The sequence below is a fragment of the Geotrypetes seraphini genome, chromosome 7, assembly GCF_902459505.1.
Source record: "Geotrypetes seraphini chromosome 7, aGeoSer1.1, whole genome shotgun sequence".
Taxonomy (NCBI): domain Eukaryota; kingdom Metazoa; phylum Chordata; class Amphibia; order Gymnophiona; family Dermophiidae; genus Geotrypetes; species Geotrypetes seraphini.
Genome location: NC_047090.1, coordinates 2,635,349 through 2,661,744, shown reverse-complemented (window position 1 = coordinate 2,661,744; position 26,396 = coordinate 2,635,349). Strand labels below are relative to the sequence as shown.

General features: G+C 43.0%; 1 protein-coding gene across 1 annotated transcript in view; it reads right to left on the bottom strand.

Annotated features, from left to right (window-relative positions):
- Positions 1-26,396, bottom strand: part of LOC117364315 (cystine/glutamate transporter-like) — a 43,557-nt gene that overhangs the window by 5,420 nt on the left and 11,741 nt on the right. Inside the window, exons 3-10 of the mRNA XM_033953405.1 lie at positions 23,497-23,612; positions 16,105-16,230; positions 13,866-13,965; positions 10,344-10,388; positions 9,477-9,600; positions 7,699-7,802; positions 6,387-6,483; positions 3,361-3,510 (exon numbers count right to left, since the gene is read on the bottom strand). Coding sequence (XP_033809296.1) covers positions 3,361-3,510; positions 6,387-6,483; positions 7,699-7,802; positions 9,477-9,600; positions 10,344-10,388; positions 13,866-13,965; positions 16,105-16,230; positions 23,497-23,612 — 862 coding nt within the window. The remainder of the gene's footprint in view (positions 1-3,360; positions 3,511-6,386; positions 6,484-7,698; positions 7,803-9,476; positions 9,601-10,343; positions 10,389-13,865; positions 13,966-16,104; positions 16,231-23,496; positions 23,613-26,396) is intronic.

Here is a 26,396-nt window from a genome sequence, read left to right as displayed (position 1 = left end):
CATGTCCAAGGTTAGTGCAAGATGGGTTCCAAGAATGCTGATGCCATGTCAGAAGGTCAAGAGGTTCCATTGCTGTCAGGAGAAATTGGAGATGCTCTATGAAGACCATAAAGGTAAAGTCTTGGCAACTGTTTTCTGGGATAATGAAGGACTTTTGCTTCTGAAGTTCAAGCAACACAAGACAGCCATAACCAGGGAGTGTTACGCCAACACAATAATCACTTTTCGGGAGTCAATCAAGGAAAAAGATAAGGAAAACTCACTGCAGGCCTGCTGCTTCTTCATGGCAATGCTCCAGTGCACATATTGCAACAATTACAGGCTCGCATCTGAGAATGTGGGTTTCAGCAGCTGAACCATCCACCCTACACTCCTGACCTGGCTCCCTCGGATTATTTCCTGTTCTGAATTTTGAAGAAATCTTTCCGAAGACAGCAGGTTTCAAATGATGAAGACGTCAAGGAAGCTGTGACATCCTGGTTTGAAGGACAAACATAAGCATTCTTTTCAAAGGGGTTAAAGTAATTGCAGGAAAAGTGGATGTTGTGTATGGAACTATCAGGGGACTTTGTAGAAAAATTAAACAAAAAACGTTTGAAAACTCTTTTCTTTCCTACTGATGTAGATAAATTATTGAACATCCCTCGTACTTTTATGTCCTACCCCCTCCCCTGCTACCTGTACTTGGGACCTCCCATCTACAACAGCAACTCAAATGTAGGCTGTTTGTCCACTGACGTTTTCTGTAAATTACCATGAATTGTATTTGATGCAGAACTTGTCTCGCTCCTAGACTGACTGTATGTGCACTCACACCACCTATGGTCTTTAGATAATTTTTGTTAACCGCAATAAACTTCACAGTATATTGCACTATACCAGGGGTAGGCAATTCCGGTCCTCGAGAGCCGGAGCCAGGTCAGGTTTTCAGAATATCCACAATAAATATTATATGAGATAGATTTGCATCTCAAGGAGGCAGAGCATGCAAATCTATCTCATACATATTCATTGTGTATATCCTGAAAACCTGACCTGGCTCCGGCTCTTGAGGACGGGAATTGCCTACCCCTGCACTATAGAAATAAAATTTTATGTTACGTTATATGGGAGTTTATTTATTTTTTTAAAGAAGGGGGATGGTACTTGATACACTGCACTTCTGTGGTCACACTCAAAAAGTGCTTTACATATTATATACAGGTACTTATTTTGTATCTGGGGCAATGGAGGAATAAGTGATTTACCCAGGGTCATAAGGAACTGGAGTAGAAATCAAGCCCAGTTCCCATCCCACTGGCTTCTCAACTATTCATGTTTTGGGCATGCAGAAATCAACATTGAAACATCTATAATGCAAATACATCTGAGTCCCAATTTTAGAAAGCCATCCAAAACCTGAATATGTGCATATGGCAAGTGGGGATGGTCTGGGTGTCTTTTGGGTGGGCCCAGGACAGGGCACAGCACAGACATACACCTGAATTCCCTGTTTCAGAAGGGAACTTTAATGTCAGGATTTTAACCTACTCTTGAGGATGTCTAAGGTGCGTTAGGGCCTTTACGCGCGGAATAGCGCGCGCTAAAATGCCGCACGCACTAGCCGCTACCGTCTCCTTTTAAGCAGGTGGTAATTTTCCAGCTAGCGCGCGCGCTAAAAATGCTAGCGCACCTTAGTAAAAGGAGCCCTAAGTTAGAGAAAGCCGCTCATTTTTGTGCAGTGCTTCCCCTTCAAATCCCTAGGGTTCTTCAACCACCACCCCCTTCCCCCCGCCAAGGGTAATGCAAACACAAGATTTCAGCCTATTTGAGTATGTTTCTCACATGGCCAACATCCATGAATATGTTCTGAAATATCAATGTACATATTTATGTTGCTATGTTGATATTGTAGATGGTTATAGTTAATACATAACATGGGCATTTTATATTGTACACCGCCTAGAATTTTGATTAGGCGGTTTATCAAATTTTAAATAAATATGGATTTTAGAACAAGCTCTGGATGTCTCAGTTCTGATGCATCAGCCATTATTGACGCTTTTACCTTTTTTCAAGAAAAGAAGTCGTTTTCAGTGATGTTGAGCACCCAGTGACCCCTGATGCAGGCGGATTGTTATGCCGAAACACAGTGCGGTGTCGGGTCTATTTTTACTGTATGCTTCTTTGGACTGATTTTATCCAGCTGGCTCTGATGGAAAGCTTTTTGTCCTGTCCCACTGTTTTCTTGGCCTGGTCTTCTTTTGTGGGCCATCTTCCTGTTGGACTCTTTTGTGGCATTTCAATTCTGATTTCTACCATTCTTTCTAAAACCCGCCTCATAGGCACATTGAAGGTAATTCTATAAACTGATACCTAGAGGTACGCCCCACTTAGGCGCATCAAAGGTGTCATTAATTGACAATTAGGCGCTAGCACCTAAATGGAAGGGCAATAGGTGTGTCCTTCGGTTACATACACAGGGGCTGATTCTATAAACGGCGCCTAAAAAAATGGTTCTGGCCGTCTGTCAATCACACTTAGGCGCTGTTTACAGAATCAGGGCTAGTGACGCCTATATAAAAACTGAGGTGCCTGAAATATAGGGTTTTAAAGGCCCTACATTTCAGCCCTTGGTGCTGGGGTTATGACATTTAGGGATGCGACCTGGGTGGGCTAGGATTACCATATTTTGAGCGTAAAACCCCGGACAAATAGCCCTGCCCCATTCTGCCTCCGGCCCCACCCTCAGCCCTGTCTCCATTAAGCCTCATCTTGTCTTCGTCGACGAGCTCCAGCCATGTCTGGAGAGCCTGGAGCTTGCGCGGATGTGTGCGACGTCATCCATGCATGCTCAGAGGCCCTCCAGGTGCAGCCAGAGCTCATCGGGGCTTTCCAAAACTCAGACAATCTGTCGGGTTTTGGAAAGTCTATCCCAGCACCTGCACAGTCCTCTAAAAGAAGGACATGTCTGGGTTTTCCCAGACATTTGGTAACTCTAGGGTGGGCTCTTCACAGATGCTATTTTGCACCGCTGGTAGGGTTACATGATTTTATTTGGGGCATTCGTAGAATAACAGCCACAATAAGACAGGTAAGTTCTGGTCTAGATCTACCACTGTTCTAATGCTTTCTGCAGAAACTTAGTTATTTGACCAGCACAGAGAGGGACAGAGAACATCAAACACAATACAAAAAAAAAAAAAATGCACAAAGGACCTCAATGAACAGGGGTTGTCCAATGCGCAAAATACGATTATCAAACTTCAGGGATCAGAATCTCTTAAGTCCTGTGTTGCTGCAGCAGGAAAGTGAAAGTGAAACTCAGTTCTTTGGCAGTTCTTTTGTAATTAGCAAGTCCATCTGTTCTTACTGAGTTACCTTAAATGGTCTGGGTAGTTCAGGGTGGCGGTAGCGATGGATGACAAGGCCGAGGGTTACCAGTCCCATAAAAAACCAACGGGAGAAACTATAGAAATTCAGTAGCCCATAGATATCTCCCATAAACACCATCAAAAAGATTAGAGGCATCTGGAACAAATAAAAATCATGGTATAAAATCCAGAAGTGGAACTGCGAGGTTCAATCTCCCATCACTTACTTAGTTAGATCATATGTTAAGGCAACTGATCTGCTGATCATAAGGGCTTTCCAGATCTTCTGTGTTTTATGCATTTCTAAAAAAATGAAGTACTGTAGGTTTGTTTTTGGGGGGAGGGGGGAATCGTTTTAACATTTCTAGATCAGTTACTTTAGCCCAGTGGTTCCCAACCCTGTCCTGGAGGAACACCAGGCCAATTGGGTTTTCAGGCTAGTCCTAATGAATATGCATGAAGCAAATTTGCATGCCTATCACTTCCATCATATGCAAATCTCTCTCATGCATATTCATTAGGGCTAGCCTGAAAACCCAATTGGCCTGGTGTTCCTCCAGGACAGGGTTGGGAATCACTGCTTTAGCCTATAAGGTTCAACATTAAAGGCTCCTTTTACTAAGCTGTGTTAGCGTTTTTAGCGCATGCAGCATTTTAGTGCGTGCTATACCCACCCTACGCAGCTAGAATTAACGCCAGCTCAATGCTGTCGTTAGCGTCTACCGCGCGGCAATTTAGCACGCGCTAATCCACGCGTTAATGCCCTAACGCGGATTAGTAAAAGGAGCCCTAAAATGCCATATCTCATTGCTATCCTCTCATGCACCTTTCCTAGGTAGGCAAGCATTGTGTAAACATCAGAATATGAAGCCTGAAAACGAGCAGTTTCACGTTAGTTTCATACAGAATATGTGTGTGCATTCAACAGTTTCATCTACTTACTCTCCCTACCCTCAATCTCTCACCTTCTTGCCCCTTCTCTTATCACATCCCCTGTTTCCATCAAGGTCAAATAAACGTAAGGGAGAATACCAAAAACATGGTGTAGTGAGAACAGAGATCAAAGTGCTTTGAGTAAAAATAATATATAAGATCTCTAAAGCAAAATCTAAAGTGACCTTAAACTATAGAAGCCACATCACGTGAAAGTTAACATACACTCAGAATTGGGTAATCAAGCCAAGGACCCAAGTCCCTTTAGTGAAATTTTAAACTTAGCTCATGGCGTGTTGAGGGTCCCGACAATTTATAATCTTGTCATATGAACTCTCATCTCCAATTTCAAATGCCTTTCAGCAGTATTTCTCTGTGGGTTCCTCGAAAAAGGTTACGAAACGTGGTCTGCGTTGGGGACCCTCAACACTCCATGAGCTAAGTTTAAAATTTATATATTTTTCAATAAATTTATATGAGTTAACATTTCTTCCGTTATATAAAAAAATTTCATGCACAACTTGGGTCCTTGGCTTGATTACACAATTCTGAGAACGGTATATGTTAACTTCCACATGATGTGGCTTCTTTTTTTATATTTATAAGATTATTCATTTATTACAACAAAATAAAAACTATAAGCAATTACAAATCAATTCCAGAAAACAATAAAATCATACACAAACTTTCTAGTCTACATTATTAGGACGACTGTTATTAACCCAGTGGTGGAACACCTGTAAATAATACATATTAAACTAAACTAAACTAAGCCTTAAGTTTATATACCGCATCATCTCCACGGAAGTGGAGCTCGACCCGGTTTACAAAGCTTGAAAAAATAGGAAGAGAGAGGAGAAAGATTTACAAGAGCATATAAACAGAGGGGATGTAAGCAGGAGAAGAGAAGTTATATGTTAGAGAAGAGCCAGGTTTTCAGTTGTTTTCGGAACAGTTGAAGGGAGCCCAGGTTCCGCAGCAGGACAGTGAGATCGTTCCAGAGGCCCGTGAGTTTGCAGAGGAGGGATCTACCCAGTTTACCTGCGTGGAGGATGCCGTGTAGAGAGGGGAAGGATAGTTTATGTCTGTGGGCTGATCTGGTGGTGGCAGGCGTCAGGGCGAGGAAGGATAGAGGGATTAGGGGCGGAAGGATGCCGTGAATGATCTTGAAAGCTAGGCAGGAGCATTTGAAAGAAAAATACATAAAGTAGACATATATATATATATGATGTGGCTTCTATAGTTTAAGGTTACTTTAGATTTTGCCTTAGAGATCTTATATATTATTTTTGTTAGACAGGCTGCTGCCTAAGCCGGCATTTCCTTTTTTGTTGCCTAGGCTAGCATCACACTTTACTTTATGCAGAACACCATCATGCTGTGTGGTTCAAAGCTTGACAGTGGCCCCAAACTGCAAAGGAGAAGGAGGAGAACGTGGCCGTGGACTGTAGTACCACACTGCAGCCATTTCATCTTAACCAGTAGAGATCAGCAAAGGATAGAGACAGTGGCGTAGCGAGGGCGAGTCATGCCCAGCGTAGTAGCGCCCCTTCCCTGCCCTTGTCTCTGCCCCCCCTGCTCCTTCCCTGATCTCCCCTGCCGAGCGCGTGCCCCCTTCCCTGTACCTCTACACTCTACAACAAGAATTTCAACGTGCTCCTGGTGACCCCGTTGACTCTCCCTCTGACGTCGCTTCCCATGTGCGATGCCCAGAAGTGACATCAGTGGGAGAGATGACGCGGTCACGAGGAGCATGTTGAAGTTGCTGCTCGTTGGCGGTGAACAACTAGAGGTATGGGGAAGGGAAGAGGGGCATGCGCATGGCGAGGGGAGGAGTGGGAAGAGGCAGGGGGTGGAGAGCAGGAGGGGGACTGGCACCCCCATCAGCGTGTTACCAGGGGTGGACCACTCCCCCACCCCTCCTTACTATGCCACTGGGTGAAGAGAAGGGAAAGGAAATGGGACCATCTCCCACGCAGTCGCTCTGGTACTTCTAAACTGAGGGATTTCATGAGAACAGACAGATTTTGTGGTCCTTCCCATAGCCATTGAATTATGGGCCCTGGCTATAGGTCAGAATTCAAGCAGTCTTTTTCTTACCATTAGTATGAGAGCTGGGAGAGGGGTCTGTCTTTGGATGTGGATCATGGAGAAGAGTGAAGGCCATTGTCCCTCCCTTGAAGCAGCAAACAGCATCCTGTTAGAATAAGTAAAATGTTTTACAACAAGTTAGAAGCCATTTTCCAGTACTAGACAGCTCTGGACTAATTAAGCAACTGTTTTGGGCCCTAAAATTTGAAGGCACAATATCTGGGTAGAAAAAATATACCTGCTTCCGTTTACCTCAGGACCCTACTTGGGATAGTACTGCTTAAAGAGCTATCACCATCGCACTTTGGCCACCTTTCTGTTGTCCTGTCCTATGTTTACCAAAATCCTAAATCTGGCTCACTTTCCTACCACTTTCATGTTCTCTGAAGGGAATAGACTTAGTAGATAAGGACAGGTTGTTCACCCTCTCCAAGGTAGGGAGAACGAGAGGGCACCCTCTAAAATTGAAAGGGGATAGATTCTGTACGAACGTAAGGAAGTTCTTCTTCACCCAGAGAGTGGTAGAAAACTGGAACGCTCTTCGGGGAAAACACCCTCCAGGGATTCAAGACAAAGTTAGACAAGTTCCTGCTGAACCAGAACGTACGCAGGTAGGGCTAGTCTCAGATAGGGCACTGATCTTTGACCTATAGGCCGCCACGTGAGCGGACTGCTGGGCATGATGGACCCCTGGTCTGACCCAGCACTGGCAATTCTTATGTTCTCTAACAACAACTAAAGCTAGACTATAGCTCACCTCAATCATAGGAGAACAGCCTGACTAGAGTCACTACTTCATCTTCAAACAATAAAGAAAAATATTGCTTCTAGGAGGACCATCATCCAAGGGTCAACCCCCCAAAAGTTAGATGGAAGAAAAGAGTCATCTCCATCTTTACTTTCCTAAATTTTTGTGCTTTTCTATTTGTTACAAACAGGTGAAAAATTACATTCAGGCCTTTTTTAGGCTGATTTTTGAAATGATTAATTTCCAACTTTGCCTAATGCAGGAGGTCAATCAATCATCTGGATTCTATCAAGGAAAGGACAGAGGCATAAGTCATTTTATTGCTTTAATTAGAGGAAAGAAGTAGCTGCTGATATATGGTATAGGGCTACGACCCCGACAGCCCCATTAGCCCTCCCCCATCCCTCCCAGCATAGGTCACTTCTTGGACTCTGCCAAATAATATTTAAGTCTAAAAACAGAGCAAGATCTATGTCAGACTTCAGCATGAGAAGTCTTTACAAAAAATATTTTTTTTTTTTAAATGAAGGAGAGTTCTGGGATTAAGTCAAATAATAGGACTTTTCTTCTAACCTTGCCGATGCAAAGATTCCTCCATTTAAGGCTCCAAAGCATGACAGTGCAACCAGAATGGGAATCACAGAGGAAAACCCAGTGAGGGCTCGATCTGCAAAGCTCTAAAAGCAAAGAACAAATATATTTTATTGCTGTATTTTACATTCCTTAGACCTTTAACCACTTTGATGGATGTCAAACTCTAATACATGTTCCAGATTTGTTTACTTAACAGGCTTATACCACTTTCCCCCGAAAGGTTTGTAAGATGATTTACAAAAACATTACAAAAATATAATATGACCTTAAAATTTACTTACATGATGAATCCTCATTAGAAAAATTCAAAAGCTCTTTTAAAAGTTTCTTGTATAAGGACGCATTTGAGACATAGATAGGATAATTCGTCTATCATTAACGCTTATGCTCTAATTTTAATCAGATCTCATGCATATTCATTGGGGAAATCCTGAAAACCCGACTGGAATACGGCTCTCGAGGACCGGAGTCCCCTACCCCAGACTTAGGATATAAGTGATATATAAATAAAAAATTTGCAGAGATTAATATTGCCTTCAGATTTCGTATTGCTTTCAGATTTAAACAGGGTCTGAGGGTAGGAAAACCTTTCTCCAAGCGCCTTTTCTTTCTTTCATCAGCATAAAAACCTACCCTCTGGTACGCTGATATTTAAACTTTTCTAACTTATCACCCAATCAGTTTATCATATTGTTCTATTGCCAGATTTGTTTGAGTGCTTAAAAAAATTATAAAAAAGAAAAAAAAAGTTCTGGAGATCTAAACTAAACTATAACTTAGATTTATAGACCGGGTCATCGTCATGTAATAAAGCTTGACTCGGTTTACATCAGGGGTCTCAAAGTCCCTCCTTAAGGGCCAAAATCCAGTCGGGTTTTCAGGATTTCCCCAATGAATATGCATGAGATCTATATACATGCACTGCTTTCAATGCATATTCATTGGGGAAATCCTGAAAACCCGACTGGATTGCGGCCCTCAAGGAGGGACTTTGAGATCCCTGGTTTACATCAATCTTAAAAAAATCTATAAAAGAACATGAGTTTACAATTTAGAAAATAGCCATGGTTTTAAGTTTTTACGAAAAAGTTGAAATGAACCTAATTCTCTTAACCTTAGAGCAGGGATGTCAAAGTTCCTCCTCGAGGGCCGCAATCCAGTCGGGTTTTCAGGATTTCCCCAATGAATATGCATGAGATCTATTAGCATACAATGAAAGCAGTGCATGCAAATAGACCTCATGTATATTCATTGGGGAAATCCTGAAAACCTGACTGGATTGTGGCCCTCGAGGAGGGATTTTGACACCCCTGCCTTAGAGGAATATCATTCCATATATCTGTTAGTTTGAAAGAATAGGATTTCCCTAATTTACCAGTAGAGATTATTCATTTAAGAGAAGGAAAAGACAGTTTGAGTTTATGCGTGGTCCTAACAAGACCCAGTCTTTGAAAGTTTCACAAAAGAGATGGGATCATAGCAAGTATTTTGATAAGAATAGTACAAATATTTGAACAATTCGATAAACTGATTGGGTGATAAGTTTTGAAACGTTTAAACATCAGAGTGCCAGAAGGTAGATTTTTATGATGTCGAAAGAAAGAAAAGAAGCTTGGAGAAATCCTCCATGCAACTCCTAATAGAACTCGGAGGCTTTTCCGACTCTATTTAAATCTGAAAGCAATACGAAATCTGTAGGTGCCTCTGTAAATGCAAACATAGTTGCTTGTACATCGTTAATATATACTCTGACTCACCACAGCTACAGCTTCTGATGCTAAGACTTCCTCTGCTGTCAGGAAGGTATAGTAGGAGATGTTGGTAAGAATGTAGCCTATGGTAACAGTAATCAAAGACACTATCACAGTTATTGGAATGGTCCTACAAAAAAAGAAAAAAATCCTAGAAATGGAATGAGCATCACTGATGTATTAACCTGAACTAATATTAAGATGTATTATTTGACCATGACTCATGATGCTATTTTAGAATGAGACCTAGTTACATGAATTTATTCAGGTACTCAAGCATGTTCCCCTCACAATCTAGCTAATATATCTAGGCCAATGGGGGGATTAAGTGACTTGCCCAGGGTCACAAGGAGCAGCGTGGATTTGAACTCTCAACCCCAGGGTGCTGAGGCTGTAGCTTTAACCACTGCACCACACTCTCCCCTGGGATTAACAGTCAAACAGGTTTTAATGGTGGCCTATGTTCTCTCTTAAACTTTGCTCATGTATTTTAGGAGCGTTGCTCACAAAACTATTTGAAAAGAAGAAAAATTGTTGTTTTTAAATATTTTGAGAAGTTGTTGCACACACGAGAAAAAAATTTGCATGCACACGACCCAAAACATGCCCGGATCATTCTATTTAGACTTTCCACAGTTTCAACCATATATATCCCCCGTTTTCTAAAATCCAAACGTAGACATCTACATATGATAGACATCTGAGTGCCTGTTCATGGATGTCCAAAAAGCAAATGGCACTTCTAAAATTAGCTGTAGTACACTAAATATACCAGAAGTAAATATAAAGTTAAGATCTTGATACTATCAGATGGAAAAGTTCTTAGCGCCTTCAGTATATATGACCCCCCAAGCTGGATTTGCACAAACTCACCTTTCAGGGTTTACAATCTCCTCTGTTACAAAGTTCACATAGAACCTGAAATGAGAATAATCAAGGCCTGTAACGCAGGGCCAAGGAATTAATCATTAAAGCAGAAAAGAGAAGCCACATTGATCAACAGTGGTGGTGAGAAGGATGATACCACTACATAATACAATTGTTTTTCCTGGGCAGTACGTGTAATTACCTAATTGCTCATGCCTAAAAAGTAGAGGAAATGTCTGTTATTTGCATAAAACTTTGATTTTGTAACCAGGATAGTCCAATTTTACAATTTACAAGTGAAAATGCAAAATTAGGTGTGCCTACTTATGACAGGTCAATGGCTAGTGTACGTGACCATGCCTAAGTGATCCTGCATGAATCACCGCCTAGGAAAAGGATTTCGGTGTCATCGTTGAGGATATGCTGAAACCCTGAGCTCAGTGTGTAGTGGCAGCTAAGAAAGCAAATAGAATGTTAGGAACTATCAGGAAAGGAAGGGAATACAATGTTATAATGCCCTTATATCGCTCCATGGTGTGGCCACACCATGAATATTGTGTGTAATTCTGGACGCCACATCTCAAAAACGATATAGCAGAATTAGAAGAGATACTGAGAAAGGCAACAAAAATGATAAAATGGATGGGATGAACATAAGAATGGCCGCTGCTGGGTCAGACCAGTGGTCCATGGTGCCCAGCGGTCCACTCACGCGGCGGCCCTTAGGTCAAAGACCAGCGCCCTAACTGAGAGTAGCCCTACCTGTGTACGTTCCAGTTCAGCAGGAACTTGTCTAACTTTGTCTTGAATCCCTGGAGGGTGTTCTCCTCTATGACAGACTCCGGATGAGCGTTCCAATTTTTCACCACTCTCTGGGTGAAGAAGAACTTCCTTACGTTCATACGGAATCTATCCCCTTTCAACTTTAGTGAGTGCCCTCTCATTCTCCCTACCTTGGAGAGGGTGAACAACCTGTCCTTATCTACTAAGTCTATTCCCTTCAGTATCTTGAATGTTTCGATCATGTCCCTTCTCGATCTCCTCTGTTCGAGGGAGAAGAGGCCCAGTTTCTCTAGCCATCTTAGTCACTCTTCTCTGGACCCTTTCGAGTAGTACCATGTCCTTCTTCATGTATGGCAACCAGTGTTGGACGCAGTACTCCAGGTGAGGGTGCACCATGGCCTGGTACAGCGGCATGATAACCTTCTCCGATCTTTGAGGAAAGGCTAAAGAGGCTAGGGCTCTTCAGCCTTGAGTTGAGATGGCTCAGGAGAGGTTATAGAAATGGTCAGGAACCACTTCACAGGTCAAAGACCTGATGGGCCGCCGCGGGAGCGGACCGCTGGGCGCAATGGACCTCTGGTCTGACCCAGTGGAGGCAACTTCTTATGTTCTTATATCTACAAAATACTAAGGCCCTGATGCACAAAAGGGTTCTCGGTGGCTGCTACTGATTCTCGTAGCAGCCACTGAGAATCCTATGCAAATATATTGCAAGGAGCTCATTAGTATTTAAATGAGCTCTCTTTGCAATGGACTAACGGTAACACCCTCCCCAGCACTGAATAATTGATGCTAAAATTTTACAGCAGCTCTGGATCTGCCTGTAGCTGTTGTGCATGTATTGTGTGCTCACACAACATATGCACACACCCCTCCCCCCTCTCACCACCCACTCCCAAAAAAGGGAGAGCTGAGCCAGCAGGACTCCCTGAAGCCGCTGATTGGTGGCTTCCCCTGCCACTCAGCTGTTGAGGGCTTCCTCTGCCGGCTCAACTGCTATCAGCTAAGCCATCAGGGGAAGCCACAAACAGGACCCCCCTGACTGTCGAGGATGATGTTTCCAACTGCTTTGAGCTGTCGGCCGGTGTGCCCCAAGGGTCTGCACTTTCAGCTGCACTCTTCAACCTATACCTGCAGCTTTTATGTGAATTACTGCAGGGCCTTAAAGTCTCTTATCAAATTTATGCTGATGATAGCCAGAGTTTGCTCCCTGTTTAGGGTAATCTAGAAAAGCAGTGGACCAATTATAGGTGGTAATGGCAGAAGTGGAAAATTGGAAGGGTTGTAGTTGACTGAAACTGAACAGCCAAAAAAATGAAGATAGTGGTTTTTTGAAGGGCGCAAATAGAAGGTATTCTGGATTCAATTCCGCTGTTGGGCACCCCTATAAACCTCTCTGAAGAGGTGAAATATCTGGGTGTGCTAATAGATGCAAAGTTAACTTTTAAGGGACATATACAGGTGTTTTTCAAGACTGTGTTTGTTGAGCAAACTCAGGCTATACCTGAGTTTTGGTACTTTCAAAATAATCTTACAGTCCTAGGTTTTGTCGTGTTTAGATTATTGTAACTTAGTGCTTTTGGGTTTACCCATAACTGTGCTGAATGAACTACAAGTCGCTCAAAATTTGCTTGTCAGAGCATTGTTTCGACTAGAGAGGACTGATCAGAGATTTCTACGTTAAGTTATATTGGCTAAAACTGGAAGACTATGCTACTGACTATTAGTGATGGTCTATTTGTGTGTGTGTGCTTTGGCCCCGGCATGTTTGATGGGTTCTATTCTGCCTTATGCCCCATTACCAAAACTTCATTCAGTTACTCATGTCCATTCCTCCGGTTAAACTTCTTAGGCTGGTGAGCTCTAGAACTAGCATGTTCTCCTGTTGAGGTCCTCAACAATGGAATCGAATACCAAAGTATATACGACAGCAGTGAAATTTGCGTGACTTTAAGAAAGTACTGAAGAAACATCTGCTTTGCAGTATGAAATATGGAAACTAATTATTGTAATGATGTGAGCGCTGGTCGCTGACATGATAATTCTTGGATTTGGATTAGGTAAGTCTGTGTGTTTTACTTATTGTGTATGTTTCATTGTGAGCTGTTCTGTAAAAAGTGGGTTATAAATGAATTTAAAAAAAAAAAATTTCTCCCTCCCACCAATCCCCTTACCCCAGACACCCCCCCCAGCTCAAGGACTTCCCTCACCTGTTGAAAAGATAGGCACGAGGAATGCCCATGCCCTCATGCCTCAGAGGACCCCCAAAATACCCAGGACCCCCCAACTGCCCTCCCCCCCCACAACAACTTCATACCTTATTTTGAAGTATGACAGGAGAAATGCCCACTCCTTCTTTCCTCTTGGCATATCTGTTCAAAATAGAAGCCCTGCCCCTCCTGGTGCATCATGAGATGCACTAGGGAGGTGCCTAAGATCCTGATTGGCTCAGGCAACTAAGGCCCCTCCCAGTGCATCCCAGAATGGAACAGGCAGGGGCAGGGCCACCATTTTTAAGAGGCAGACCTAGAGGCAAGAGGGAGTGGACATACCTCCTGTCGTTCTTCAAATTAAGATATGAGGAGGTTTGTGCAGGGGGTTGCAGGGGGTTCCTGGGTTTTTATGGAGGGCTCTGAGGCAGGAGGGAGTGGGATTCCCCTACTGCGATCAGTTGAGCTGGCAGGGAGAAGCAGCAGCTAGAAGAGCCCCCAAAAAGCATAGGCAAACACCATTGGCTTCACTTACCAACCACCATAGGCAAACATCCCTGAATAGAATGCCAATGGAAGTCTGTCCAGAGTCAGCAAGCTGCTGTCAAAAGCATCCTGGAAATTTTCAGTATGACCTACCGGTAAATCAGAAGAGAAGGATATCCAGAAATGAAAAAATTACACACACCACTAGCCAGTGCTGTCAGCGTGCCAAGTTATACACAGCTGCTAATTTACAGAGCCAGGTCGAGAATCTGATAACAGCAGGGTTTAGGAAGTGCAGTACAACCTCAGGCTTTCCAATAGCTTCCCACAGCTGACACAATACCAAAACTCAGGCGCAAGAAGATAATTCAGAGGCCAATTAAATTAAAATAGAAGTTGTATATCTGTTCTCAGACAACAGTGTGGAGATTTTCTTCTCAATAGGCTCTTTGTAGAACACTGAAAATGTCAGTATTCATAATTTATATCTAGTCCACTTTTACCATCATAGGGTTCAAAGCAGATTACAATATAAACTCAGTAACCTATCAATTTAATTACATTGATTAAACAAAATAATAATACAATGACCAGTCACACAAAAACACCCTGAAAGCTCTCACTAAGAACATAGCAATGTGGATGGCCACAATATAATGAATGTCCTTCAAGCTAGAATCAAAGTCTAGGTGAAGGGAAACATTTTCTTAAACAGTTTTAAAAGGTTTCCGAAATCTCAGGTATCGCTTATTGTGTTTGAGGTTAGCTGGAAGTTCGCTCCAAAACGGCACTGTCTGAAACATATTATTTACATTACATTACATTAGGGACTTCTATTCCGCCTATACCTTGCAGTTCAAGGCGGATTACAAAAGAGCTAACAGGACATTTCCAGTGAAGTTACAACAGTTTTGGGGGTTTTTTTTTTTTGGTTACAAGGGAGGAGAGGTAGCTGGATTAATTCCGGAAGAACTTGCAAATTGGATATTAAATTGACTGTACGTTACTGTGTGATATAACAAATAGATTACAGTTAAGTACAAATAAGATTACGTTACATTTCAGGGATCTGAATACTTGGTTGGTGTTTTGGGGAGGAAGAGATTATTTAAGTGGAGGTTTTGGGGGAGAATTTATCTAGGAGGAGGGGGAAGGGTTGGGTTAAGATATCTGGATCAATTTTTTGAAAAGTAGGGTTTTGATTTCTTTTCTTTTTATTTAAAGTGCTCTTTAATCCTAATTCTTTTCAGAGCATTCCAGTATTTCTTTCATGGATAGTCTTAGTCCATCAAGAGCGGTTGCACCAAACATCTGTGTTTAACTCTGCATATTTGAACATCCCAAAAACACCCATTACATGAAATACCAAAAAGCTTTTGTCACATGTCCCACTAATGTCAAATTTATGACTAAATTTTTGGATCCTATAGGTCTTAATTAGGGATTTGTAGACAAAAAACACCCCCTTATTTTTAAAATTTTCTATGTCGTTTGCAGGCTTTTTCATTTTGAGCGCCTTAGCATTTAGTGCGCACCAAATCGTTTAGCGCACCTTAGTAAAAGGACCCCTTTGTTTCATAAATTTTCAGCGTGTTTTGTTTTCATAATATTTTTAGTATTAATAAATAACAAATGCTCCACTCTATTAGCTGAAAAGTCAAATCTAACGGAAGAGAAAGCCTCAGGTCTCATTTGGCAGAGCTTTAAGCTCAAACCACCTCCGCCCACATCATTGGCTCAAAAAAACTTCCGCTTAGAATGACCTTACGCCACTTAGGTTCTTAGTAGGAGCTGAGATTTCAAACAGTATTAATTGATGCGTTGCTAGACTTTTAGGATGTCCCACATGCATATGTTTAGGGCACAACTGAACAACAACACAGAAGAAATATGAAAAGCCCAGAGATAGGGCAGAAAATTCTTAAGCCTGCCCTGAGCTAGTTCCTGCTGAGCCAGAACTAAAATAACTGGAAATACAAGATAAAGGAAGCATGGGCTTGCTATGAAAGGCAAGCTAGGGGGGCCTGATGCCTTGCGCGCTTTCTGCGCTCCCACCGGCTTCTTAGCCCTTTTCGGCGTCTGCCCTCCGCCGACAGCCCCCCTCCGGGCAGCCGCCACTCCGCGCGTCCTGGAGTCCTACGAAATAAGCGCGCATGCGCACTCTCGCCGGCCACGTCCCGACAGATCAGATCTCAGGGAACACGCGGCGCAAGTGCGCATGCGCGCTTAGCGTTTTATTATTATAGATGGTGAACCTGACCCTTAAGAGAGATTTCTGGGTTTCTTACCTGCACCCAGAGCCATCATTCCAGGGACAATAATCAAGGCAATTGCCACCATTTTGAGCACAGCAAAAGCAGTTTGGATATTCGCAGACCAGCCGACACTCCAGCAATTTAAGGCAATTATTAAGGCTGAGGGAAGGAATCAGAAACAAAATTTAGCTGTTTTTTAATCATACTTAAGAACATAAGAACATAAGCAATGCCTCTGCTGGGTCAGACCTGAGGTCCATCTTGCCCAGCAGTCCGCTCACGCGGCGGCCCAACAGGTCCAGGACCTGAGTAGTAATCCTCTATTTATACCCTTCTATTCCCTTTTCCAGCAGGAAAATGTCCAATCCTCTCTTAAATCCCAGTACTGTATTCTGCCCTATAACGTCCTCTGGAAGCGCATTCCAAGTGTCCACCACACGTTGGGTAAAGAAGAACTTCCTGGCATTTGTATTGAATCTGTCCCCTTTCAACTTTTCCTAATGGCCTCTTGTTCTTTTATTTTTTGAAAGTTTGAAGAATCTGTCCCTCTCTACTCTCAGCAATAAACTCATTAGTCAAATAACAATTGGCTAATACCTTAGCTCCAGAGTGGTCTTCATGACCCCACATTTACAGTTAATTTTCAGGATCGCCACAGTCATTGGCGTAGTAAGGGGGAAGAGCGAGGGGGGACAGTCCACCCCAGGTGTCATGTTGGAGGGCGCCAGCAACCCTTCTCCTCTCCGCCCCAGCCTCTTCCTGCTCCTCCCCTCGCCACGCGCGCAGCCTTCTCTTTCCTCCCCCTGTACCTCTAGTTGCTCACCGCCACGTGCAACAACTTCAACGTGCTCCAAACGACCACAAATGCTCTCCCGCTGGGTGCCGCGCATGGGAAGTGACGTCAGAGGGAGAATTGACAGGGTCGCAAGAAGCACGTTGAAGTTGTTACTTATGGCAGCGAACAACTGAAGGTATGGGGGAAGGGTGTGTGTGCGTGGTAGGAGGAGCGGGGAAGGAGTGGTGGGGGCGGAGATAAGGGCAAGGAAGGGCACCATCGCCCCCAGGTGCCTCTCACCCTCACTACGCCACTCTCCACAGTGGGCCTGTAACTGAGCCAAGGCATATTTGTTTAATGTTAACCAGACAATTTATCCTATTAGCTTCTCTGATAAACCAGCCATTAAACCAGTTGTCTTGAATATCTAGTTAACTAACTCAGGTATTCTTCCAACTAGATTGAATCAGTTCATTTTAATCGGATGAATAGCCCCAATTATCAGTATTATCTGGTTAAAAGTTTTATAGTGCTACCAGCATATATCTATCTAGCACCTGTCATATTTAATCATTTAACTTTAGCTATCTAAACAAACGTGACCTGGTCTTTGGGGGTGGAAAATTCAAAATTCAGTCTTTTGAATACTGACCTCAATGAATATGCATGATAAATCTGCATCTACTGAGTAGCCAAAATATGCAATTTTTTCTCATGCATATTTACTGTGGTGAGTCCAGCTGGCTTAGGGATCACCAGGACAGTCTGGGAAGCCCCACTTGATTAGGCAACCTGACCCCTAGTAGAAGTACCACAAGACTACCACTAGGGGGTCTGTGAGCACCATTTTCCTTGGAGGAGTAACCAAGGCAGAAATAACTGCTGTCTACTACCCATGTGGTGCTCTGATAGGTGCTGGGGTGTATGGGGGATGATCCAGGACCGTTTTTCTAGACGTATTGAGAATTAGGGAGTGGGTTCATGGGAGGCTTTGATATTATTAAATGAATTGAGGGGGGTGGTGGGTTCTTTGGGGACCTTGCTACACTTATACCCATCCTATTCCACTCAGGATTTTGTAGACTTCAGTCATATCTTCCCTCAGCCGTATCTTTTCCAGGCTGAAAAGCCCTAACCTTTTTAGTCTATCCTCATACGAGAAGCGTTCCATTCCCTTTATCATCTTGGCTGGTCGCTCTTCTTTTAGCCATTTCTAGTGCCACTATATCTTTCTTGAAAAGAGAAGAATATGCCCTTACTCATAGCAGAATTACTGTATACACAAAATGCCATCCAGTTTGCTAAGGTTCCTTTCAAAATTTGGCATCTAGTTCTATTTTAATTGAATGAAAAAAATAGTTGAATTGACTTCCTGAATGAAGAGGCTCTTGCTCAAGTAACCGGCAAAAGCCCTTTTACAATTTAAAGCATGAAGGGCCTTATGTCAAGAGTTTGAACAAAGTTTCAGACAGAAAGCAGGAAGCTTTCTCTCTTCATTCAAATGGAAAGGCATCACAAACTTTGGCAAACATTTGGAATGTGTCCAAAGGAAGATTTTGTGTTGATGGAATTCAGTATGTGAACTATACGTTACCAACGACTGAAGCTCACTAACTCTCACAGCACAGGGCATCTGATTGAGACATGGCTGTTAATAAAGCACCAGATTAAAAATCTTCTATACATGTTCTTCAAAATATAAGGCTAATGAGCAAGGAGTTCTTTAAAAAAAAATTTTTTATTGATATAAATACTCCCGGATCCATCCAAAAAAATAATTCGTAACAAAGTAAATGACAGCAGATAAAGACCCGAATGGTCCATCCAGTTTGCCCAACCATACATGCTCCATAAATTAATTTAGTTTAAATGGTCCTTTTTCATAGATATTTCTGGGCCAGAAACCCAGAGCCCTGCCCAGTAGTGTGCTTTGGTTCCATCTACTGGAGTCTCCATCAAAGGTCATTTCAGCCCATCTTAACCATCCCAGCCATCGAAACCCTCCCCAGCCCGTCCTCAACTGAATGTCCATATGCGGGACACAAGCCATGCTAGGTCCAGGAATTGCAGAATATCACTGAAAATATAAATGCTTAAAATACTCTCTTATTTATTTTTTTAATATTACTATCAAATAAAAATAAAATAAGATGCAAAAAAAATATGAAAACATGCCCAGAAATTATAAAGTAATAAATAATCATCAAATTATAGCTTGTCATTTCTATCATCATACTTTTCATGGCTATAATCATCAAATGGCTCTAATATGATGTTCATAATGCAAAAACAATAGAAAGGATGCAGTTGTCTGAATATCAGAGAGTCCATCTCAGTCTTCCACAGTTTCTATGTTTCCTTCACTCTGTAATGCTCAACGAATGGAATTTCTGACAATAGAACCCCAATCTGGATCCTTGTTTCACCTTGTTCAGCTTCCATATTCCGGAAGAAATTGAAAACCTGTCTTTTCGACACTTACGACCTCTTTTACAAAGCCACGCTAGCGGCTGCCGCATGGCAACAGCCCCAAAGCCCTTTAAATCTCTATGGGCTTCGGGGCCGTTAGCGCAGCTTTGTAAAAGACGCCGTTAATCTCCTAAATCCCCTCTTTCTCACCTAAATTCCACTTTCTCCCCTCTTCCCTCTCTTCTTCCTCCTCTCCTCCCAACCATCTCCCTTCTTTCCCCTCACTTCTCTCTGTAAGTCGCCTTGAGACTGTATAGGTATGCGCGACGCACAAATTTACTTAATGGCAGAGGTTAGGGCGGTCACTGCTTCAAAATGGAAACTTCAACAACCAGTAATATTAAATGATAAAAAATAAATGAGACTATTTTAAGTATTTATGGCCCCCTTTTATCAAGCTGCATTAGAATGAATTGTGGGTCACTGCAGTAAAAGCTCCAATGCTCATAAGTATTCTATGAACACCGGAACTTTTACCAAAGCAGCCTGCGATAAAGACCTCTAACGCAGCTTGAAAAAAAGGGGGCCTATATTTGGAGAGAGATATACTGCAATTCATGGGTTATGGAATGCCAGGAATAGACTCTAGAGCAGGGGTGTCACAGTCCCTCCTCGAGGGCCGCAATCCAGTCGGGTTTTCAGGATTTCCCCAATGAATTTGCATGAGATCTATTAGCATACAATGAAAGCAGTGCATGCAAATAGATCTCAGGCAAATTCATTGGGGAAATCCTGAAAACCTGACTGGATTGTGGCCCTCGAGGAGGGACTGTGACACCCCTGCTCTAGAGACTATTCAATTTTAGGTGTGAGGCCTAGTGACTGGACGAAGTCAGACCTCTTGTTGAGTGCCCAGTGCTGGGAACTGAAGTAACTTGTGAGAAGGTAAAACTGCAAGGTTATGAAGGTGATGAAACCAGTTCTATCAAGGTCAGCAGGGTGCTATGGAAATCATTGCACAGTGCCTTGGCTGGAATTTGTGCAGTATCCTTGGTATGAGCAGAAGTGGAGGGTAGGAAAAAAAGAAATGACCAAGATACATCTAAGGCTGCTTTGGCGACAGGACGTTTAGGGCCACTGCACTGAAAGACTGAAGGCTTTTCCATAAAAGATTCTCAGCTGGTCTATGCAGTAATTGGTTCCTGTACAAAACTATCTTTTTTGCAAGCCTTTTTATAGATCAACCTTATATGGTATCTAAAGGCTCTCCAATTCGATCAAGACAATCTCTCATACTTTCGGTAACATTCAAATATAACAAATCATAAATCCAAACCTGTAATAGTGTACCAATCCCGGTTTCAGAGGGAAAAAATATTGCAATCCAATCCTCACAATTCCACTGAAAATATTTCAATTGTATAGAGCCATCAGAAGCGTCGCTCCAAAGTACACAAGATACCAAACTTATGGAGCTGAATGCCGCTACGCTTCTGCTTCGGTTCATTAAATGGAATCTTATTGTGAACTAATAATCTTTAAATTGTTAGTTTTAAATAACTGATATTGTAGATTCTCATCAGACTTTATCTGTAAAGCCTCGGCAGAGCTTTCAGCTTATACCAAGAGGTTGAAAACACCAACGCCATTCAAGTTCTTTTGGTCGTGGTCAAAACCGAGCACAAGAGGCATTTGATGTGCATATTGAAATTTTGGCAGCAAATTTATACATCGACAAAAGCCGAACTTGGTGATAGGCACAAGAGAAGAATTATAATACACTCGATGCAATTTTTTGCCTACTTGCAAGCCCGTCATTATTTTCAGAGTCTCCATCCGGAGTGAATCTATGGCCCCCTAGATGAGTATCTACTTTGTGTGCCAGCTTCCCAAAGTTCCCTCTCAGTGTGGTATCGGGTGGTCCGTTCCTCTGCTTCTCAGGGGCACTTGATTTCTATACGGGACCTGTGGAATCGGGACCTTGCAGCATCCTATACCCCTGATACCTTTCTGGAGCTCTTTCACACCCTACATGCTTTTGTGAAATCCACAGCTTGGCAGGAGACCCAATTCAAGATCCTTCATAGGGCTTACATTACTAAGGAGAGGGGTGCCCGCATGGGTTTATGGGACGCAGCTCTGTGTACTAAATGCAAACAGGCTTCTGGGATGTTACTGCATTCCTTCTTGGCGATCAAACCCTACTGGAAGCACAAGGCCTCACTGTACCTCAGCGGCACTTTATCTATCTGACCTTGCTAATGGTTAAATGAACGATTTTACAGTATTGGACCCAGGATGGGACTATCCCCCTGGACTGTTGGCTCAACCAGATGTCTGAGCTGGCACAGTTTGAGCTCTGCTATTATAAACGCTCTACCAGTCCAGAGGTCCAGGCATACCTGGCTTTATGGAGAGTGTTCTTGCAGTTACCTCTAGTCTTCTCGACATGGGGGGTGGATGGGGGGATGTCTGAATGGGGAGGATGCGTGGTGACTGAATGATTGTTTGTTTGGTTTGTGATGATTGGTGTGGGTGTTGTACCTTGAGTTGGGGATTCTTAGGGATAGGCACTATACATTGAAAATTTATGGGGTCAAATGGGGGAACCGGGATGTTCTTGCAGTTGGATTGTCTTGAGAGAACAGTGGCCCCCCACTCTTTTTTGCTATTGTACTTGTTCTTTTTTGATAACCTCTAGGTGGGGAGTCTTGGGTTCCTCCTCCTCTTTCCTTTTTTTTTTCATAATGTGGTCTTTATATTATTATTACTATGTTATCTGCTGTTGATGATTGTATTGAACTGTTCATTGCCACTTCTGTTTGCATTGTTTCTCTGGTTGATCTCAATAAAAATGATATGAAAAAACAAATAAAAATAAGACACTCGATGAACAAATTGCATGGGAGAACTTTGTTTCCTGTCTATTTTGTTCAGCCAAGCAAGAAGCCCCCTCCCCCCACAAAAAACCGAGGAACCGCATATACTGTAAGGTTATACATGTTTAGAACTTTGCACTAACGTTCTGAGCCCCGAGAGAGAAGCTCCATCATGGTGCCTTCAAATGACATCATCTACTTTTGTGCCTCACTCAGTCCTGCTGTGACAGAAAAAGGCTTTTATACCTTACTTCCAGAGGTTAATTTTCCAATGCTTGGGAGACAAGCATTTTTCTTGTTCTTTTAACATTCTGCTGCTATTAAAGGAAAGGGACTGGGCCCATCTCGCCTCAACTCGAGATTGTACTTTTTTTTTATTTAGTTCCACAGCTATGGAATAATTTGCCTATAGAATTGAGAAAAGAAGAATCATATAGAAATTTTAAAAGACATCTAAAAGCGAGTTTGGGACTGCAATCTGTAATTATGTAGGCATTTATTTTTAATAAACTTTTCAGTTTGTATTAATTAATTTTTATTATTGATATTTTGATTGTTACAGAACTTTATGTATTTTTTTAAAAACACCTTTTCTTCTTTTCTTTTCTATTTTTAATGGAGTTTTTTTTCAAAATTGTTTTGAAATATATATTGTAAACCACTTGGATCCTCATTGGCTATATATGTGGTATATAAAGTTTTTAATAAACATAAACAAACATTTGTATACCACCTTTTTGTAGTTTTACAACCTCACTCAAAGCAATTTACATACAGGTACTTCAAGCATTTCCCCTATGTGTCCTGGTGGGCTCAAAATCTATCTAATGTACCTGGAGCAGTGGAGGATTAAGTGACTTGCCCAGGGTCACAGGGGGCAGTGCAGGGTTTGAACCCACAAACACAGAGTGCTAAGGCTCTAACTCTAACCACTGCTCCACCCTCTCCTCCAATACAATAGCGGAAGTGAGCCAAGTATAGAACAATGAAGCCATTGTGACATCACTGATGAGGTTGGCTCTGATTGGTGGAATGAGACATTATGACATCAGAGAAAAGGATTGGGACTTGTAAACCACCTTTTTGTAGTTTTACAACCACACTCAAAGCAGTTTACATACAGGTACTTTAAGCATTTCCCCTATCTGTCCTGGTGGGCTCAGAATCTATCTAATGTACCTGGGGTAGTGGAGGATTAAATGACTTGCCCAGGGTCACAAGGAGTGGCACGGGGTTTGAACCCACCACCTCAAGGTACTGAGGCTGTAGCTCTAACCTCTACACTATAACGCAACAAACTCCTCCAGAATCATCCTTGACATTTGATCAAAAGAGTAATCCTTCCTAATCATAATTGCTCACAGATTCCAAGAGATGTGATTAGTTTCACAGCGATGGCTGGCGCATGGCAGGGAAGAAAGAGAGGCTCAAGCAGGTAACGTCCAAAAGCCAAGGATACAACAGCAATGTTGGCAGGGCTAGAGAAGAAAAAGAAAAAAAAAAAAGCGCCAAATGATTAAGTATACTTTTTTCTTTTATTCTATGTATTTTTTGTACGAGTCTAGCTTCTAGAACACCCCTCACTGGACCCCTAGACCTGTCCTCCAGGCCCACCAAGTTCCACCCATCCCACCCCAGCCCCGCCCCACAGCTCGATGGGATCTCGAGGAAGTTTTTCAAAACCTGGACAATGTGCCGGGTTTTGAAAAGCCGTCCGGACCCCTGACACGTCCTCGAATGGGAGGACATGTCCGGGGAAATCCGAACGTCTGGGAACCCCACACTGGTCTATTATCACTTTTCTAAAATACTTTCCACCATTACTCTAGATAGGGATCATTCATTAAAGAGGTCCTTTTACTGAGCTGTAGTAAGCACATATGTGATCTTAATGCAGGTTAAAAAGCACTACTGGGGGGCACACTCAGGCATCCCACAGTAGTTTTTGCATGTACATTCGCTACTCAAGCGCTAAAAACTTGTTTTTATTTGTCAGTGATTGGGCGGGTCTGGAGCATCGGTGTGTTTGGCACTATTTGATACATTGTCAAGTGCTAACGAATTAGCAGGTGTTAGCTCATGAGCCCTTACCATCTACATAATAAGGCCCTCTTTTATCAAGAACATAAGAACTGCCGCTGCTGGGTCAGACCAGTGGTCCATCGTGCCCAGCAGTCCACTCACGTGGCGGCCCTTAGGTCAAAGACCAGTGCCCTAACTGAGACTAGTCTTACTTGCGTACGTTACGGTTCAGCAGGAACTTGTCTAACTTTGTCTTGAATCCCTGGAGGGTGTTTTCCCCTATGACAGACTCCGGAAGAACGTTCCAGTTTTCTACCACTCTCTGGGTGAAGAAGAACTTCCTTACGTTTGTACGGAATCTATCCCCTTTTAGCTTCAGAGAGTTCCCTCTCGTTCTCCCTACCTTGGAGAGGGTGAACAACCTGTCCTTATCTACTTTGTCTTGAATCCCTGGAGGGTGTTTTCCCCTAAAACAGCCTCCGGAAGAGCGTTCCAGTTTTCTACCACTCTCTGGGTGAAGAAGAACTTCCTTACGTTTGTACAGAATCTATCCCCTTTTAGCTTCAGAGAGTTCCCTCTCGTTCTCCCTACCTTGGAGAGGGTGAACAACCTGTCCTTATCTACTTTGTCTTGAATCCCTGGAGGGTGTTTTCCCCTAAAACAGCCTCCGGAAGAGCGTTCCAGTTTTCTACCACTCTCTGGGTGAAGAAGAACTTCCTTACGTTTGTACGGAATCTATCCCCTTTTAGCTTCAGAGAGTTCCCTCTCGTTCTCCCTAGCTTGGAGAGGGTGAACATCCTGTCGTTCTCTACTAAGTCTATTCCCTTCACTATCTTGAACGTTTTGATCATGTCCCCTCTCAGTCTCCTCTTTTCAAGGGAGAAGAGGCCCAGTTTCTCTAATCGCTCACTGTACGGCCGCGTTAGGGATATCGCCAGCCTCGGCGGTAAAAACTCTGACGCGCATAGGATTTCTGTAAGTGTCGGAGCTTTTATCTCAGCAGCTGGCAATAAAAAAAACCCTAACGCAGCTTTATAAAAGGGGACCTAAGTGTCGGTAAGTGCCCATGCAGTAATGGCATTGCGCTAATGGGAAAATTAGCACATTGCTGTTATTGAAGAAATAGGAAAATTGGCCATGTCCCGTCAACGCTAAAAGTGGCCTTAGTGTACAGGAATGACCCATGTTGGGAATAGCTGAGGCCACTGTATAGCGCTGCTTAATCAAAGGACACCTAAAAGTGAACTAGTCCTTCAAGAAGCCTGAGTCCAGTTGTTACTCCTCAGGTCAGCTGGAATTGGAATGATGGTACAGACTGGGTTTCTGGAGAGGCAACCAGTGACATGGTGAGGGTAGGAGGCACCTGAGGTGGTGGCACCCCCGTGCCCTATTCTCTGCCTCCCCCCTGCTCCTTTCCCACCCCCCACATCACAATCATACCCTCCCTTCCCCCGCATATCTCTTTAAATCTTCAGCAGCAACTTCTCTGGCCTGCTGCTTGCACTGGTGTTGGTGTCACTTCCTGGCCCTGCGACCTGGATGTGATTTCAGAGGGGAGCCAGGCCAGCGTGAGCAGCAGGCCAGAGAAGTTGCTCATACTGGCAAAGATTTAAAGAGGTACCATGGTGGGGGATGGAGGAGGGTATGACCATGGCATGGAAGGGCGGAGAGGTGCCAACGCCCCTGCCAAGATAGTGCCCGGGGCAGTCTGCCCCCGCCCCCCCCCCCTTACTACACAACTGGAGGCAACCATTGCACATTGTTCTAGTACAAGTTCAAGAGGGGTCTACAGCCCCTGGGTAAAGGACTGTGGTGCAATATTTGTACTACGTAAGATGTGGCCGACATTTAAAGAAATGGAAAAAAATCTCTGAGTAAACGCAATTGAAGAATCATTAAAAACTAGTTTAAATTGATTTGGGAACCTGAAGAAGCAGGAGAAAACTGCTTGGTCAAATGTTAAGGAAAAAAAAAGAAAATGGTTAAAAATTACACACTCCCTTTTTTTTGCAAATCTGTGCGGCAAAAGCCCTAAATGCCTTTAAATCCCTATGTGTTTGCTTCGGGGCAGTTACTGAAGTGGCCCTTTGTAAAAGTTGAAAGGGTAAAAACAAAAATTGTTGTTCAACTATTGCTATTTTTTTACTACTTCCTCAGAGTTTCTGTTGTGTCCATGATCTCATTCTGCCAAGGGAGGAAAGAGCACAACTGAGTCCAGATGTTCACTGGTGAACTTTACT